Raw genomic sequence first — 19,022 nt, 5'->3', positions numbered from 1 at the left:
CTGACGTCACTCCATTTCCAGGCGGCGGCGGGTCAGTTCGGCGGTAGGCCGCGTGTGAGGGCTTCCCTTCTCTTCCTTCTTCCTGCCTTCCTTCTTCGGTTCCTTCGCTGGCGGCGATGGCGGTGCGGGCCAGCTTCGAGAACAACAACGAGATCGGCTGCTTCGCCAAGCTCACCAACGCCTACTGCCTGGTGGCCGTCGGGGGCTCCGAGGGTTTCTACAGGTAACCGAGGGACAGGCCTCCGCAGGAGCCTTAGGCCCGAGGCAGGCGCTTCTCTCGCAAGGCCCCTCGGCCGCTTTTCCCTCTGCAGTGGCGCCTCTGGCCTTTTGGTTCCAGCCCTTCTGGCGGAGGGGAGAACGAGAGGCACTCCAACCTCATCAACACTGGATTACTATGAGTTTTCCAGGCTGTATGGCCATGTTCCAGAAGCATTCTCTCCTGACGTTTCGCCCACATCTATGGCAGGCATCCTCGGAGGTTGTGAGGTCTGTTAGAAACTAGATTAGTGGGGTTTATATATTTATCTGTGGAATTTTGAGACTGGGAGAAAGAACTCTTGTCTGCTTAAGGCAAGTGTGACTGTGGCAATTGGTCACCTTGATTAGGATTAGATAGCTTGGCAGCCTCAAAGCCTGGCTGTTTTCTGCCTGGGGGAATCCTTTGTTAGGAGGTGTTAGCTTACCCTGAACACGGAAATGGTGGGCTACTCTAACAACCACCAAGTCAAACTACACAGAAGCTCTTTGAAATCCATAAACATGGGGACAATTTTAACAGAAAGCAGGAAACCATGAAAATGAACAATATCTGGCTACCAGTATTAACATACTCTAAAATCAGAACAGTAAATAAAGAACAACACTCAGAAAACTAGGGAATTTAATAATAATAATAAGTTTATTTATACCTCGTCTCCATCGCCCCCGAAGGGGACTTGGGGTGGCTTACATGGGCCAAGCCCGTATAAAAACAATCTATCTATATAAAAGGATAAAGTTGCGGGCGCAGTGACTATAACAACAAAACTAAACATCCCAGAAATACGAAACTTGGCAACACAATGCAAAAGCCTTGCCTCCCGGTTACAACAACACAACCACACCACAAAACCACAATCCGGACGCACAACAATCACAACAACACATCATGACTACAACAACACAACTAAACGCCCTAGAAATACAAAACTTGGCAACACAACGCAAAAGCCTTGCCTCCCGGTTGTAACAACACAATCACACCACAAAACCACACTGGACCCACAAAACTCACAACAACGCATCGTGACTATAACAACACAACTAAACACCCCAGAAATACGAAACTTGGCGACACAATGCAAAAGCCTTCCCTCCCGGTTGTAACAACACAACCACACCACAAAACCACACTCCGGACCCATAAAACTCACAACAATGCATCGTGACTATAACAACACAACTAAATGTCCCAGAAATACGAAACTTGGCACATAACTAAATGCCCCAGAAATACAAAACTTGACAACACAACGCAAAAGCCTTGCCTCCTGGTTGTAACAACACAACCACTGCACAAAACCACAATCCGGATGCACAAAACTCACAACAAAGCATCGTGACTATAACAACACAACTAAACACCCCAGAAATACAAAACTTGGCACACAACTAAATGCCCCAGAAATACAAAACTTGACAACACAATGCAAAAGCCTTTCCTCCCGGTTGTAACAACACAGCCACACCACAAAACCACAATCCGGACCCACAAAACTCACAACAATGCATCATGACTATAACAACACAACTAAACGCCCCAGAAATACGAAACTTGGCACACAACTAAACGCCTCACAAATACAAAACTTGACAACACAACGCAAAAGCCTTGCCTCCCAGTTGTAACAACACAACCAAACCACAAAACCACAATCTGGACCCACAAAACTCACAACAATGCATCGTGACTATAACAACACAACTAAACGCCCCAGAAATACAAAATTTGACAACACAACGCAAAAGTCTTGCCTCCCAGTTGTAAAGGAAACAAGGAGAGCACCCACTCTATCTATCCATCCACTCATCTATCCATCCACTCACCCACTAATAATAAACACCTACACAGGCAAGAATCAGCCATGCACTGAGTCTACAAGGCCATTCAGTGCTCATCCACCTCCCCAATCCCTACATTCACACTTGGCCTCCAAAAAAACAATTACAATAATAACAATGACAACAACAACAATAAGAATCTACACCACCACAGGCAAGAAGCAGCCAGGCACTGAGGCTGAGAGGCCAGTCAGTGCTACACTGGGCCTCCAAAAAACAATACAGTACCATCTAACTTATCCAGCCTTCATGACCACTATAACAACAACAATAATAAACACCTGCACAGGCAAAAAAAAAAAAAAAACTATTGTACCACAATAAGATGTAAACCACACTCAGCAGAATCAGACATCACGATTAACAACAAACAAAAGACAACAAGTATCTCAAGCAATTATCAATCAACACAAAAATTGAAGAAGGTAACAGACTTCAAATACTACTACTAATGTGACTATAAAGAAGGGTGGAGGTCACAGCATAAATACAACCTAATGTAGACTGACCAACACCACCAGACTAAGCCACAGCAACGCGTGGCCGGGCACAGCTAGTAACAATATAAAATATATCAGTAGACAAAAACATACACAATTATAAAATTTAAACATAACCTATGAAATAAAAAACAAACTTAATAAAACATGAAATTTAAAACAATGAAGTTGTAATGATAGACTGGGTAAAGTGCACCTTATAAAAGTTGTAAACTCGAAGTAACTGATAAAGTGCTGCAGATTCGTGGGAGAGTGATTTGGGATGGGAGAAACCCTGAGTTAATGTCAAATTAACTAGGACAAAGTGCAACCGGTGCAGAAATGGTCATGGGACATGATTGCTGTGGGGATGGGCAATCTTTATCCAAAGGCCTGTGTGAAGAGCCATGAAACAGGCATGAAACAATCAGTGCCAGCTAATCACCTCCCAACAAAGGATTCCTCAAGGCAGGAAGCAGCCAGGCTTTGAAGCTGAAAGGCCATTCAGTGCTAATCAAGATGGTCAATTGCAACATTCACACTTTCCTCAAACAGACAATAGTTCTTTCTCCCATCCTGTACTTTCCACAGATATATAAACCCCACTCACTTAATTTCCAACACACCTCACGACCTCTGAGGATGCCTGCATAGATGTGGATGAAACGTCAGGAGAGAATGGTCCTGGAACATGTCCATTCAGCCTGGAAAACTCACAACAACCCAACGAAGTGAAAATTTTTACTTCCTCATTCAGGCAGGCTTAACTGACTCCCTGTTGTCTTGGTGTGGTTAAATCAGAACAGTAATTCAGCTAGAGACTTTTGGAACTGACCTCATTTGACTTCATTTCCTGTGGAAGGGCTTTAGCTGAAGGGATCATAGAATCATAGAATAGTAGAGTTGGAAGAGACCTCATGGGCCATCCAGTCCAACCCCCTGCTAAGAAGCAGGAAATCGCATTCAAAGCACCCCCGACAGATGGCCATCAAGCCTCTGTTTAAAAGCCTCCAAAGAAGGAGCCTCTACCATGGCCCGGGGGAGAGAGTTCCACTGTCGAACAGCTCTCACAGTGAGGAAGTTCTTCCTGATGTTCAGGTGGAATCTCCTTTCCTGTAGTTTGAAGCCATTGTTCCGTGTCCTAGTCTGCAGGGCCGCGGAAAACAAGCTTGCTCCCTCCTCCCTATGACTTCCCCTCACATATTTGTACATGGCTATCATGTCTCCTCTCAGCCTTCTCTTCTGCAGGCTAAACATGCCCAGCTCTTTAAGCCGCTCCTTATAGGGCTTGTTCTCCAGACCCTTAATCATTTTAGTCGCCCTCCTCTGGACGCTTTCCAGCTTGTCAACATCTCCCTTCAACTGCGGTGCCCAAAATTGGACACAGTATTCCAGGTGTGGTCTGACCAAGGCAGAATAGAGGGGGAGCATGACTTCCCTGGATCTAGACGCTATACCCCTATTGATGCAGGCCAGAATCCCGTTGGCTTTTTTAGCTGCCGCATCACATTGTTGGCTCATGTTTAACTTGTTGTCCACGACAACTCCAAGGTCTTTTTCGCACACACTGCTGTCAAGCCAGGCGTCCCCCATTCTGTATCTTTGATTTCCATTTTTTCTGCCGAAGTGAAGTATCTTGCATTTGTCCCTGTTGAACTTCATTTTGTTAGTTTCGACTAACATCTCTCTAGTCTGTCAAGATCGTTTTGAATTCTGCTCCTGTCTTCTGGAGTGTTAGCTATCCCTCCCAGTTTTGTGTCGTCTGCAAACTTGATGATCGTGCCTTCTAACCCTTTGTCTAAGTCGTTAATAAAGGGTTAGAAGGCACGATCATCATGATGTATTTTTCTCTCCCTGTTGTGTTTTTTAATTCTATTTTGACTTTTTTATCTTTTATTCTACATATTAGATGTTTGCATTTCTATTTTGTGAATTGCCTTTAAACCCATTCATAGAAAAAAAAGTAGGAAACTGAATATATAAATACGTTGTGTTTAAAGAGCCTCTAATTGTGTCACTTAAGCTCAACCTACACTGCCTTATAATCCAGTTTCAGAATGTGGAATAACTACATTGATCTGGATTATAGGGCAGTCTAGACTGTTATAATCCAGTTCAATGCAATTAATTCACATTCTGAAATTGAATTATAGGGCAGTGTAGATCCAGCCTTTGAGCCCCCAGTGGCGCAGTGGGTTAAACCGCTGAGCTGCTGAACGCTGACCGAAAGGACACTGGTTCGAATCTGGGATGCAGACTGAGCTCCCACTGTTAGCCCCAGCTTCTGCCAACCTAGCAGTTCAAAAACATGCAAATGTGAGTAGATCAATAGGTACTGTTCCGGCGGGAAGGTAATGGCGCTCCATGCAGTCATACTGGCCACATGACATTGGAGGTCTCTACAGACGACGCCAGCTCTTCAGCTTAGAAATGGAGATAAGCACCAACCTACAGAGTAGGACATGACTAGACTTAATGTCAGGGGAAAACCTTTACCTTTACCTTTAGATCCAGCCTTAGAGAATTGTAACAGGTCAGAAAGGACTCTGCTGAACTGGGCTGAATCTCCTGCAAGCCCTCATCAAGGCATCTTATACATTGCCAAGATTTGCATGAGCCATTGGTATCGAAGATTTGATTGAATAATAAAGGATGCAGGAGGTGTTTTATGACTTAGAAAATGCAGCATTCTACCAGTAACAGAAAATCATGGTCCATGGGCAATGTGTCCTTGAGACCATATATGTTTCTAGTCACATGTACATTTCCTAACCCTAGAAGGAGGCCTAATGAATCAGGAAATAGTACTTCATTGAAGAAAATAAACTCCCCTAAGCAGGTACAGCAAGTGTCTGCTTCTTCCTTTGCCTTCATCTCCCATAGTCCTTCCAAGAGGAAGCTGGTTAAAGCCTGCTACAGATTGAATCTCCTTTATCCGAAATCTTTTGGACCAGAAGTTTTTTGGACTTCTTCAGATTTTAGAATGCAGTTCCACCCCCATATCTGCAGGGGATACATTCCCAAACTTTACATTAATATGTGCAACCAAGGATAAGAGCAAATCGTATTAAAATGAAGGACCTCTGGTCCAAGAATACCATAGAATGGTGCTGGATGAAACATAATTTATGCATTAGCTCTAACATTAAACACTAGTTTAAAGGTCTTTTCAGTTCTCAGTGTGTTTTGAAGCTTTGAATGAACTAAGCAGAAAGAAGAAATAAATCTACACTATCTTAATATGTTTGAGCAGTCAAAAGTTACATAATCATGGGGAGTGCATTAGGACTGAAAAGTGATCCCAGGAACAGTGGAACCTGTTCCTGGAACTTCTATGAATTTTAATAGAAAATCTGACTCATGCTTTGAGCTTGCAAAGACAAGTACCAATTTCTTCGCGTCTTCACTTAGTTGCAGTTCACTGTTACTGGTTTGCTTTGCATCAAGCATGTAAGCAAGAAAATGAACAGGACTTTAAGCCGTGTTATATCTGTTTACAAATTCCTCCTGAAAGTTCTCATCTTGTGTCCTTACACTGAACTTTGGTTCAGCTCACTCATCAAGACTGCAAGTTGCATAGTATTAGGGACATTTCCTTAGGCTCACTGGGAATTCCCCTACACGGGGATTTCCCAACTGCTGACTTTGGGAATTATATTGACAAGTTAGTACCCTGTATATAGAAGTCTAGCACTACACAAATATAGGTCTAAATCAGAAAATTAAGTAACAAAATGCAGTCCAGATGTTATGATCACTGGCTTAAATTGTTCTATTTAAAACAAATTGTTTTGATTGAATTTACATTAATTGAAGGGTTTCTTTCTGAGTGGCATTTTTTTGCATTATAAAACCAAATGTTTAAAAAGAAGCAACTGATGCTGGGTTAACAATTAACAACTGCCAATAAAAGCTACGTCAAACAGTTGTTCCAGTAAAAGGGTTGGAAAAGTGATAATAACTATGAATAATCAATTTAAGAAACCATGTTTTTTAAAACTCATTTAAGCAAAGATTTAAGCCCTCTTTCCGCAAAGGTGGAAGGCTAGGAAAACCATTTGGAGTATTTTGAATTTTTCTATAAAGGAGTTTCAACCTATAGTTAATCTCACAAGCATGTGAAAAAGATCAGATCTCAGCTTTCTGTTACCTTTTACTACCATACCATAGAACCAAAAGTTGGGTGATACTTAATTATAGTGCAAATTATAGTGTTGACTATTTGATGTACAAATAGCCCTTTCAGACTTTATAGAGACTGTAGTCATGGGGCACCTCCTGTATTATTATTATTATTATTATTATTATTATTATTATTATTATTATTATTATTATATTTGTACCCTGCTTTTTCTCTCCACAGACTCAAAGCGACTGACATTAAAATCATTTCAATGCAATTTGAAATCCATAAATATGCAAACACTGAAACAAAATTAAACATAAATGTTTTAAAAAATAAGTTAAAATCCATAAAACTAATTAAAATGTATTTAAAACAATCATAGAATACATTGTTTCTGATACTGAAAGAGCACGACTGATCTACGTAAGTAGATCCTCCCAGATTAGTGATAAGATAGTGATATTTTGCTCCTTTAGGTGCTATAACAAAGTATGCCATAATGTGTTAATCTGTAAATTGATGCAAGCAATTGTGTTGCTTTTGCTGCAACAAATTTGCAAGATTCACATGTTCTTCTATTTGTAAACATTGTTCTGCTTTCTTTTAGTGTATTTGAAGGAGAGCTTTCTGATACCATCCCTGTAGTCCATGCTTCTATTGCCGGATGTCGAATCATTGGCAGAATGTGTGTGGGTATGTTCTATTACTTGCATGATTTGAGCTCTTCTTCAGAGACAAATTGCCTAGTTTTTTATCCTCTCTGGTATTTTCTAATAAAACAGAGGAAGAAGTAAAACCACAGTTGAAGCTTTAGGATATGAGTCTATCATAGAGTCCTTCTTGAGATCATTTGAATGACAAGCTTTAATACATTCCAGTTTTCTTATTTATTTGCAACTTGGGAATAGACCAGATAACATGCTACTTTTTAATTTAATGCCTCTGTCTCTAAATTTGTCAGGAAGTTTTTTTTTGTATGAAGGTGGGTTTACTTTCTTTATGTGACTTAGTTACAGTAGCTTCTCACAGCTTCTAGAACTGTTAACTTTGTAGGCATATGTACAGGATGGACCAAAATTTTAATAACTTTTTGAAGAAAAAATGGAAAAGATTTCACACATAATGTAATACAATGTAATTTTATCTCCTATATGATGTCATGGTGTAAATTAAAAACAAAAAATTAAAAACAAAAAATAAAGGAGTTAATAAAGCCCCTTTGTGACTTTTGGCCCATGCTATATATATGCCAAGATACTGTTCAAGTGTTGTGTAAATCCCTATCAACAGGCTTCTGTGAGATGTCTGCAGAATTGCAATGCAGTTTAGCAGTGCCAGAGTGCACCCCATGGTCAATCAGTATGCTGAGGGCAGTGGATATTCCTTTCCTGGCCATTCAGCCCAGCCAGATGATGCCCATGTTTCTCTGTTACTGCTTGATTTTAAGGATTCACTTAAGCTTTTTCAAGCTGGATTGTGCACTTGGTGGGAGTTTTTGTTGCACAGGGAAGTTACCTAGAGCCTACCTTTTACAATTATTGAAGAATCACATGGCTTGATATAATAAGAGGTTATGCCAGCATTTTTCATCACAAGCATTCCCTCACTTTTGATAGTGGTATAGCATGTAGTTTATTTGGAGAAAGAGGCAATGATAGCATTTCAAGAACTTATGCTGGATATGCCTTAGTTCCTTTTTTCGTTTTGTTCACTAATAGCTTTGTTTATGGGGGGGGGGGGGGGAATGAAGGCAGAAATTCAAATTCTTTATTTCTAAAACTGAGCATTTCTTTTTTTCTTTTTAGGGAACAGGCATGGATTGCTAGTTCCAAATAACACCACAGATCAAGAACTTCAGCACATTCGAAATTGCCTTCCAGACTCAGTGCGAATCCAGAGGATAGAAGAGCGCCTCAGTGCCTTGGGGAATGTCACTACTTGCAATGACTATGTAGCACTGGTTCATCCTGACATTGACAGAGTAATGGAGTTGTTTAATCAGAATTATTAAGCTTTTAGCATTCTGCTTATTTTTGTTTTGTCAATTCTTCTAGTCATTTCCAACTTACGGAAACTGTAAAGCAACCCCTATCAGGTGGTTTCCTTGGCAAGATTTATTTAGAGTTTAGAGGGAGTTTGCCAACAGGATTCCAGCCGTTTTGCCTTAACATCTTGGCTGTGTCCCCCTTCTTTTCGATTTTGTTTTTTTAAGGGAACATTTAATTTGATGTCCTCAGTCATCAAATGCCATCAGACCTTGAACATGAAACAGGGTCAAACTTGGTTAGTATTTGAAACAATGAAAGCTAGAGAAGTCCATTTGCTGTTGGCTCTACTTCAAGTAAAACAATGGCAAACCACCTCTGGATATTCCTTGCCTAAGAAACCACTATGAAATTCATGGTGGTCACCAGAAGTTGAAAGATGATTTGAAAACATCTGCACATGTTTCATTCTCAAAAAGCTTTCCATATATATTTTTTCATGTAAATGTGTTATAGTTTTATCAGTTAATAATCACTCAAATCAGATGCAAGATTATTGATAAACCGTTGGTTGTTTTGGCAGCCCTATTTTTATTGTTGTCAATGTTGCTTTTCCAGGAAACAGAAGAGATTTTAGCAGATGTACTGAAAGTGGAAGTATTCAGACAGACTATAGCCGAGCAGGTCCTGGTAGGAAGTTACTGTACTTTCAGCAACCAAGGAGGACTGGTGCACCCCAAAACGTCCATTGAAGATCAGGATGAGCTCTCCTCATTGTTGCAAGTCCCACTTGTGGTAACTATGTTTTCTTTTCAGAGGCTGAAGCGGTCGATTTCATTATAACATTCTGTGAAACACTTTGCAAGCTCAGTTTTTCACATGCTGTCAGCATCACGGGTTTGGGCTGATGGGTAGACAGTTTATTATGTTTTACCTAAGTTGGCTGCCATAATCACACCTAGATTGGCATTCTGTTAGGGACAAGCTTGCATAAGTTTTCCTTATGTCTGCATATATCTTTTTTAGTCACTATAGAACTTGGAATCCCCTTTCTTCTTCCATAGCACCCAAAGTCTCATCTGTCCAGATTACTATGCAGCCCCGAAGTCCCATGCATGGCCATTACATATATGGTGAGAAGCAGGCGAGGTCACAGAGGAGCCCCTCATGGGCGGTGAGGGTGCACTCTGGCACTGAAAGTGAACAAAATCTGGCTACCAGTATTAAAAACTCTAAAATCAGGAGAGTAAATAAAGAGCAACACTCAAAAATAGGGGAATTCCAGACATGAAACAATCAGGGCCAGTTAACACCTCCCAATAAAGGATTCCCCAGGCAGGAAGCAGCCAGGCTTTGAAGCTGCAAGGCCATTTAATACTAATCAAGGTGGCCAATTGGAACATTCACAATTGCTTCAAACAGACAAGAGTTCAGGGTGGGAGAAATCCCACCCTGAACATTCCACAGATATATAAACCTCACTTGCCAATTTCCAACAGACCTCACAACCTCTGAGGATGCCTGCCATAGATGTGGGTGAAACGTCTGGAACATGACCATACAGCCTGGAAAACTCACAGCAACCCAGTGATTCCGGCCCTGAAAGCCTTAGACAGCACATTGAAATGATTGCTTCTGCTGGAGGAGTGCACTGGTAACACATTATGTTCCACCAGCTTGATGAAGAATCTTGGCCATAGTCTCCTTGCCTAACCCCTTTCTGCTTCAGATTTAAAGGAAAAGCAACAAACAAAATGGAATTGCTGAACACAGTATATTTTATAGTTTGAGCATCCACATACTTATGGAATGTGCAATATGCTTGAAATAGAAGCACATGTTTGTGGAGAGATATTTGTTCCTCAAAAGCATGTACTTGTTTGCAGGGAACCAGTGGCTTCCGCAAAGGCAGACTTTGGCATTACCTATTTGGGTCTGGATGTCTTACATAGTATGCTGTGTCATGTGAGTCTATAAAGCATCATAAATTAAATCATATATGCCCCGTAACTCTAGAATCCTTAATTCTTGCCTTTCCACTGAGACCTATTTCAGGCAGCCCATGACATAGATTCCAAACACTAAATGATCTGTTAATAATGGGTTACTTAATTCTGGCCCATTATGTATCTAGCCTTTGTTGATGATAGTTTACATTTAAGCAGTATTCTTTTTATTTGGACTCATCAATCCGTGTAAGAGAAATCCCGTAACCATTTCATAACAGTCAACTTTCCTCTCTCTCCCCCTCCAGGCTGGGACTGTTAACCGTGGCAGTGAGGTGATTGCAGCTGGAATGGTGGTGAACGATTGGTGTGCCTTCTGTGGCCTAGACACAACCAGCACAGAGCTCTCTGTTATTGAGAGTGTTTTCAAACTCAATGAAGCCCAGCCAAGTACCATTGCCACAACTATGAGAGACTCTTTAATTGACAGGTATTTATTTTATTTATATACATTAGAGTCTTGGTTATCTGAGATAAAGGGGAGGACCCAATCTTGGATGACCAAACTGCTCGGATTGCCGAGAGGCCCTATTATCCCTCCTAGCAATCCGGTTGAGGGAAGCGCCTGTGAGCGCTGCTGCCTAGCAATGCTCACAAGCACTTTCCAAGGGGTGAAGGCTCGCCGAGGAACGTCTCCCCGGATCTCCCTCAGCCAGGCCCTTGCTGGAGGAAAGAATTTTCTCCAGCAAGGGCCTGGCCGAGAAAAACCCGCGGGAGCAAGGTCCTGTTCCTCCGAGAAAAGCGGAGCGCGCCCCAGATCTCCCTTGGCCAGGCCCTTGCTGGAGGAAACTTTCCTCCAGCAAGGACCTGGCTGAGGGAGATCCAGGGAGATGTCACTTGGCGAGCCCTCGCTGCTTGGGAAGCACCCCATGAGCGCTGCAGCCTAGCAGTGCTCATGGGGTGCTTCCCAAGGGGCAAGGGCTGAGCCCAGGGAAGCACCCCACGAGTGCTGCTGCAGCGATCATGGGGCACTTCTCTGGGCCGAGATCTCGCCAATTGCGGGGCACTTCTTCTCTTTCCCTCTCCCTCTCCTGAGCTCCCTTCTCTCAAGAGTAGAGGGAGGGAGGGGCGCCCCCGGCAGTACCTCAGATTATACGGAGGCTCGGTTAACCGAGACTCTACTATACTTCCTTTCTTCTGGCTTGGGTCCTAGGTAAGTCAAATATTGATTTACTTTTAAATCAAGCCATGTTTTCCTTTTAAATTAAGCAAGTGCATCAAGGTGAGTGACAGGTAAAGTTGTTACTTTGCTTAATACAGCTTCCCTGTCACCAATGGCTTGGAAAGAGAAATTGTATTACAATAAAGCTGCCTGTGTCACCTTCAGTAGATCATCATTTTTATAGGTAGCTTAAGTACTGCTTTCATCACTTGAAAAGGGGAATAGGATTCAGAGTATTCCCCATTCTTTGTTTCCTTTTTTTGTATACCAGTTACTATTTGAAGTAATTTTGTGACTTGACTCTTATCAAGTCTATGGTTTTTGAATTTTTTAAACCCTTCAGCCATGTGATTTGCTATCAATACGAGGACTTTATATTTTTTGTTGGTGGCTTAGGAAGTGGTCATAGGAAAGTGAGTGTATTGGAAAACTGATTTGCATGTATTTACATGGCATGTCATATTTCCTCATCAGCTTGAGTATCCCAAATCGTGTTGGTGTATAAGGAACGACTGTCTTACCAATGTTGAGTTCGATTGCCATTAATACTTTAGAGGGCAGTTATGAAAACAAACACAGCTTGCTGCAGCCCTTTAGGTATTTTTGGATAACCTTCAATTTTGTTCTTTTTTTAAATAGCTTAACATGATGTTCTCCCTGGCAACTGTAGAAGCTCTGCAGTAGTGAAAACGTCTGATCGTAATCAAAACATTTTCCTGAAGTAAATATTTTCTTTAAAACTCCTGCAACCCCAGGACAGAAGGACTATATCACAATCTGCTTCAGAACCATATTGTCATAAACTTCTTTTGGCAAACTTTGAATGAGAAAACACTCATGTATTCATTATTTTGTCAGTGTGTTCCTTTGCTTTCATTCAATAAGGTAATCAAACCATGTTTATGGTTTGCAAGAATATGCACCATCACATTATCCAAATCACCTTTTCCTGCTCATAACTGGAATGAGGGATTTTGTTGTTTCAGTATGGAGCTGTGCAAAATACCTTCCACTTTCCCAGCAGGCCAGATTAAGAGTTTGAAGTTTGAAAGAACCAACTGTAAAACAAGTCGACACATTTAGTAGCATATATCTGTGTAGAAATGCACTAAGTGTTGATTCAAACATATGCTTAAAAAGAACATATGCTAATCAGGGAGGAATAATTTTCCTTAAGGAAATAGTAGGTCTGGATAAGAGGCATTTTTGAGCTGTTAATACCATACATACTGTTATTGACCTCCATTGACCTCTTTGCTGCATGTGTCATAAACACCAAGAGGACTATTAACTACTCATTTCTGTTAAGTGACTTAACACATTAAGACCTAATGCTAAAGCCAGAAAAAATGTTGTGAACATCAAATTAAGATTTCTGTATAGAGGCCAAGAAAATTAATATGAAACATACTAAATCTTACACAGGCAATCACCGAGTTACAAACATTCGACTTACAAACAACTAATAGTTAAGAATGTGAATGAGACAACAGGAAGTGAAAGAAATCTACCCCCCCCCCCCCCCCCCGGCCGGGAAGGAAAATTCACTCCTGAAAGAGTTATCATGGGGAAAAGGTGTGTCTGAAGCTTGATCACCAATCCTTGTTTCTGCAACAAGCCAAAATGTTCAAGATCCAATTATCACAGGGACAGAAAGTGAGGTGAAATCTTCTCAAGGGGCACAGACAGCAAAACACCCTACAGGCTGTTGACCCTTCCCTATCCTAGCTAATCTTGTTCATAACTTCGTGACTGTCTGTACTTAGTTGATGTGCTATTAGTGTGCTACTGAGATCCAATGTGGTGTAGCGGTTTAGGTGTTCGGCTACAACTGGGAGGTCAGGACACAAATCCCCACTTGGCCATGGAAACCCACTATGTGACCTTGGGCAAGTCACAATGTCTCGGCCTCAGATGAAGGCAAAAACAAACCCTCACAGAATAAATATTTCCAAGAAAACCGTGTGGCAGGTTTGCCTTAGGATCACCATATGTGAGAAATGACTTGAGGGCATGTAATACAGTTTCTTACTATAGCTCTCTTAATATACAGTTGCAGCCTTAGCTTGAGTAGCCCAGGGTGGACAATTGTTGAGTTATAAAGGCCCAAAACCTTGAAGGACCAAGGCCCTACTGCTATCATCTCTAAACCTTGAATCTTTTTTGACCCCAAATAGCCACTGCAATCCTATAAGGTGTGTAAGGCAGTTTCACCAATTTTGTGCATCCCTTTGACATGTTAGTCCCAAGCGAGGCCTTCCTGATTTTTTACAATTGATTTATGTTAGAAAAAGTCCTCTTCTGAGACTAAGCAAGGAATCTCCTACCACAGAACTGTGGTCTATGTTCTTCTAGGATAGGAGTCCTCAAATCTGTTAAACCAAAAGTTCATGGTCCTTCAGACTGTTGGGGGACCAGATTATAGTTTGAAGGAAAAAAAAACACGAACAAATCCCTATGCACACTGCTCATATCTTATATTCTTTCATTTTTTTTGAACTACAAACAATATTTAAAATGAACAATTTTAACCAACATAAACTTACCAATATTTCAATTGAAAGTGTGGGCCTGCTTTTGGCTGATGAAATAGTCAAGTTAATTAGGATTGTTGTTGTGTGTCTTGAAGTCATTTCAGACTTAGGGTGACCCTAAATCTAAAATTTAAGGTGGGAGCTAGGTAAATGACCTTGAAGAGCCACATCCAACCCACGGGCCTTTGTTTAGGGACCACTGCTCTAGGAGGTGTTTGAACACATGGGCCCAGGGGTCCACACACATGGATTTGGGATGTATGCAGCCTGCATTCCATGATTTCTCCACCCCAGTCAAGCTATTGAAGAAGTCCTGAGACAATCATTCTTAATCTTACATGGAAAGTCAAGCTGGGCACTTTCAATTGGCCCATTCAGGGTTGCAACAAACATACTGCATCATTCAAAATGCAAATCTCCTACCGCAGAACTTTGGTCTATGTTCGTCTAGGACAGGGATCCTCAAATCTGTTAAGCCAAAGGCAGGTTCATGGTCCTTCAGACTGTTGGGGGACCATGAACCTGTCTTTTAGAGATAATATATTTCTATTACCATGGCTTGCATTGTTCACTGAAATATTGATGCTTCATAGTAAGGGAATAAATGCAAAAATTGTGACCTACCTATACCCTCTTTTTCTTACAAAACAATCTCATAAGTAAGAAACTCCCAACTGATTGGGATGACACGCAGCATGGAAATTGGCATGGGAATTGCTCATGAAAAGAGATTCCTTCCATATTTGGGTGATTCTGTTTTCATCATGTAGTAAACCCAACACATTATTCAGGATCCTCCAATTCTTGGAGAAAGCATTGAAGGCCTGCTGGGGGAGAGGGATAACAGCTGCTCTTTGACTAGTCCTTTCCATGTATAGGATTCAACCAACTGATGGTCATTCATCTAGTTTTCCTTTCTTTAAAGACTTGTCTGAGAAGAGATGACTGCCTTTAATTCATGTCAGGTTACTGAGCATCTAAATTGCAAGTTTTTATAACTTCCTTCTCCTTAACTGTGTATTTTATTGCTCTACCCAAAATCATCATCATTGAAAAATTCTAGCATGTATGCCACTTACTTTCTTAAGTGAAATGATGAAAACATCACAGGACATACATTTAATATTATAATGGTAACAATTTATTGTTGCCAAATTAAAATAGTGGTAATATGACATTTAAATATTAATTACATGACAGATTCTTAAAAACAATAGCATTAAGAACTGCATTCACAATTAGTGTTTGAATCCAATTGCTTAGTCTTTCAGACTACGACTGAATTCAGAAATTTTGCTTATGTTAGTTGCTGTTTTGATTTGTTCTGGCTTTAGAGCTGTTTGAAGTTGTGTTCTACACAGATTTACCTCCCAAGAGCTCTTTGTATGTGTCTGCTGTTGAAGAGTGGGAACATCAGCTAATTACCATGAATGTACAAAACATCTGACCAGCAGGTATTGGAAAATGGCACCCAGGTAATTGCCTGGTTCCTGTAATAAATTAAAATATTTTAGAATGATTCAGGCTCAGGATGTCTTCTGCAGACACCGAAATATACCTTTTGTGTCCAACATATAATTTTCTTCTTGATGAGATAAGTGTAGAAAAAAATGACTTGTTGAGAGGTGGTTGGCTACACTGGCAAATGCTGGGTTTAAAAGAGGGCACTGAAGAAGATTGCTCAGGTGAATTGAAAAAAGGTTGAAGCAAACTCCTCTTGAGGTCTCCGACACTCACTGAGTGGGTTGGTGAAAAATGTCACACTGAGACATACACGGCACTGAGGCAGTCAGTCAGAAGAAAATCGGCTCCACCGTGCAAGGCCACCTGGGTTTAGTTGATTTTCGTTCTTCTTCTTTCAATCCCAGAATTCTATCTGACGCATCTAAGTCTCTTGAAGAGTTTTGTTTGTTTGGCAGGCTATCCTGTGATCCCCCTTTATTATGTCTGCAGTCCATCGTCTTTGTCACATGAACCCAAATGAGCCGCTGAGCCTGTCATACCCATTCTTGGACAGGCCGTCTGTAGTAGGTCACACTTTGCTGAACCTCTTTGTTTTTGAACTGGAAGATTGTGTATACCAAAACAAGGATACACAGAGATAAAATGCAGGGGATCACAACTGCAATTGCATTGACAGTGCTAGGCACATCGTTTATAGTCACCATAATATCCACATCATCATGGGAAAGGCGTCGGTCTTTGCTCCGTTCAACCTCCTTTTGGTTACAACCCATCCAGTCTTTGAGGATTGATCTGGGGTACCCTGGCTCCACAGTCAGCCTCTGGTTATCAAACTTCCAGTATTCCTTACCTTTATAAAAGTAGGTATAAACTGGAAAACAAAGAATAGATTACTCAATTTTAAGACATCCCCAGGTTACAAAAAAATAAGAAATTGGAAAATGGGAATAGAATAAACATCCATTAATTCTTTCGAGTACTTTGAAGGCTTTGGAAGGGACATATGCCAAAGGGACAAAAATCCTAACCATGTGTGTCTGCAGTCTCACAAAAGATCAGGTTTTAGCGCAAGCTCAACAAAACAGGAGTATATTAAACTATTCTGAACTAGTAAAAGAGCAACACTGCTAATACTTACACCCTTCTTTGCTGACAAAAGCTCCTTGTGGGGCTTGGGGAATCCCTTTCCATACAGTGATTGGTTTAGGATAGCCTGGATCTGTTGCTCTTTTGTCTTCATTGTACCTCCAATATCGGTCTCCTTTGAAGAAATATGTTTTGCCTACGGGTTCCCACCGTAAAGCTGTGTCAATTCCTTCCCGTGGAAGACAGCTGCCGAGTTCCACTAGGCTATGTGGATACCCAGGTTCCGCTGTCACCTCCTTAAAAACCCAATATTTATCTCCTAAGTAAGAGAGGAAAGAAAAAATACACTTTTGTTATTACTTGTCCTTTCCCTTCCTCACAATATGATCTCTGGCATATCAGAATGGTGACTGGGTTCTGCTGCCTTGTTTGACTGCCAGTTATAGAAATGCTTACCCCTTGCAGTTATTCTGGGAGGAAGGACTGAACAAAGAAATGAATGTCAAGAGGAACATCCACAACAAAACAACTCTTTTGGAAGGTTACCATGTGTACGTAGAGAGAAGAAAAAGTGGTTTGTTGCTGTGTGTGTTTAAGTTATTTATGATTTATGGCGACAATTCTATCTCAGGGTTTTATTGGCAAGATTTGTTCAGAGGGAGTTTACCTTTACCTTCCTCTGAGTTGAAAAAGTGTGCTTCTGTCAAGTCACCCAGTGGGTTTTCATGGCTGAAAAGTGATTTGAACCCTGGGTTCCAGAGACATAGTCCAATGCTCAAACCACTACACTATACTGGCTTCTCAGAAAAGGTGGTCTGCCATAAAGGTTTTACTTGACCCTTTGGATTATTTCCATTGTTAATTGTAGAAAAATGCTGCAGTGTGTATAATGATTTTATTTAGTGAATTTGCAAGTCAGATATTCTCATTTCTAAGATAAAAGTATTTCCCCTAACCATGAATCTGCTTTCCATTTCCATTAATTAGCTACCTGAACACTCCATGCCCTTGGAACATCTTCAAGCCTTACTGCATTATTTGTAGGGTTCTGCCCTAACCTTTTGCTATTGTATGCATTTAATTTAGAAGTCCACTTTGTTCAGTGTGGGTCACTTTTATTTGGTTGTGCACAAGTTTACAGTTTTACAGCTTAATTAATTTACTTATGAATAAATTTTCTTTTTCATTAAGAATGTATGTGATTTCGTATTGTAAGTGCTGGATTTCAACTCCAGGAACCCAGGATTTGAATCCCCAGATGGACTCGGGTCATCACAATCTCTTGCCCTTAGAGGAAGGCAATGATAAAACTACTTTGAATAAATCTTGCCAAAACCCCCAGGATAATCCAGCATTGACCTGAAAGCATACAAAAACTATTTATTGTGTTTTTTAAAACTGCACCTTTTCGCAATTTGTCTGTATATTATGAATATTACTGTGATAGACCAACAATTAAAATGATGAAACACTAGAAAGAACATTTCTTATTTTTTCCAAAACCGACTTTCCTCTTGCTAATTTGATAAATTTACACAGAAAAGACATTGCATCTATTACATTATTTTTAAAAGGATATTTACCTTTAAAGAAAACAAATTTTCCATCAGATCTTTCATATGCAGCATCAATTTTTGCAGGAAGCCCTTTCCAGAACTGTTCAATTTGCATGGGATAGCCTTCTTGCACACGATTGTTACGAAGACGCCAAAACCAGCGGTCCTAATTAAAGGAGAAACATCAATTTGAGAATATTGGTCGTAATTTAACATAAGTTGTTGAGCAAACAATACCCATTTCTCATTAAAATACCTTTGTAGACATTTTACATCAGGGATGGAAAATGTGACTTCTGGGACTACATGTGGTTCCTAAATCCTTGCCTCCTCTGGACCACACTTTTACAAGTAAAAAGGGTGAATTCCCACTTCTTAAGATGGTGACTCACCTTTTAAGTGGATCACAGCATTGTTTAACATGGAAAAATATCAATTTTTCAAACCCAGTAGTGAAATTCCAGCTAACTCTGGCTGGGGTTTCTTTTTTTTCACTCCACATGGTTCTTGGAGGTCCCAGAGAC

At 40.7% G+C, this 19,022-nt stretch overlaps 2 protein-coding genes across 3 annotated transcripts in view; one reads left to right on the top strand and one right to left on the bottom strand.

Moving 5' to 3' along the window:
• Positions 1-4: 4 nt before the first annotated feature.
• On the top strand, positions 5-12,682 carry eif6 (eukaryotic translation initiation factor 6). Its single transcript, XM_008109938.3, has 6 exons — positions 5-223; positions 7,313-7,398; positions 8,511-8,686; positions 9,309-9,485; positions 10,945-11,126; positions 12,498-12,682. The coding sequence occupies exons 1-6, from the start codon at positions 117-119 to the stop codon at positions 12,505-12,507; spliced, it is 738 nt and encodes a 245-aa protein (XP_008108145.1). The 5' UTR covers positions 5-116; the 3' UTR covers positions 12,508-12,682.
• A 2,828-nt stretch (positions 12,683-15,510) lies between these two features.
• mmp24 (matrix metallopeptidase 24) overlaps positions 15,511-19,022 on the bottom strand; it is a 58,731-nt gene continuing 55,219 nt past the window's right edge. For both annotated transcript variants that reach the window (XM_003220530.4, XM_008109937.3), the window contains 3 exons: positions 18,526-18,664; positions 16,995-17,261; positions 15,511-16,727 (listed from right to left, as the gene is read on the bottom strand). In XM_003220530.4, the coding sequence (XP_003220578.2) occupies positions 16,390-16,727; positions 16,995-17,261; positions 18,526-18,664 (744 nt within the window). In that variant the 3' untranslated portion in view covers positions 15,511-16,389. The remainder of the gene's footprint in view (positions 16,728-16,994; positions 17,262-18,525; positions 18,665-19,022) is intronic.

Source organism: Anolis carolinensis, chromosome 4 (genome assembly GCF_035594765.1).
Source record: "Anolis carolinensis isolate JA03-04 chromosome 4, rAnoCar3.1.pri, whole genome shotgun sequence".
Taxonomy (NCBI): domain Eukaryota; kingdom Metazoa; phylum Chordata; class Lepidosauria; order Squamata; family Dactyloidae; genus Anolis; species Anolis carolinensis.
The sequence above is the reverse complement of the archived record's forward strand: the minus strand, read 5'-3'. Positions and strand labels throughout refer to the sequence as shown.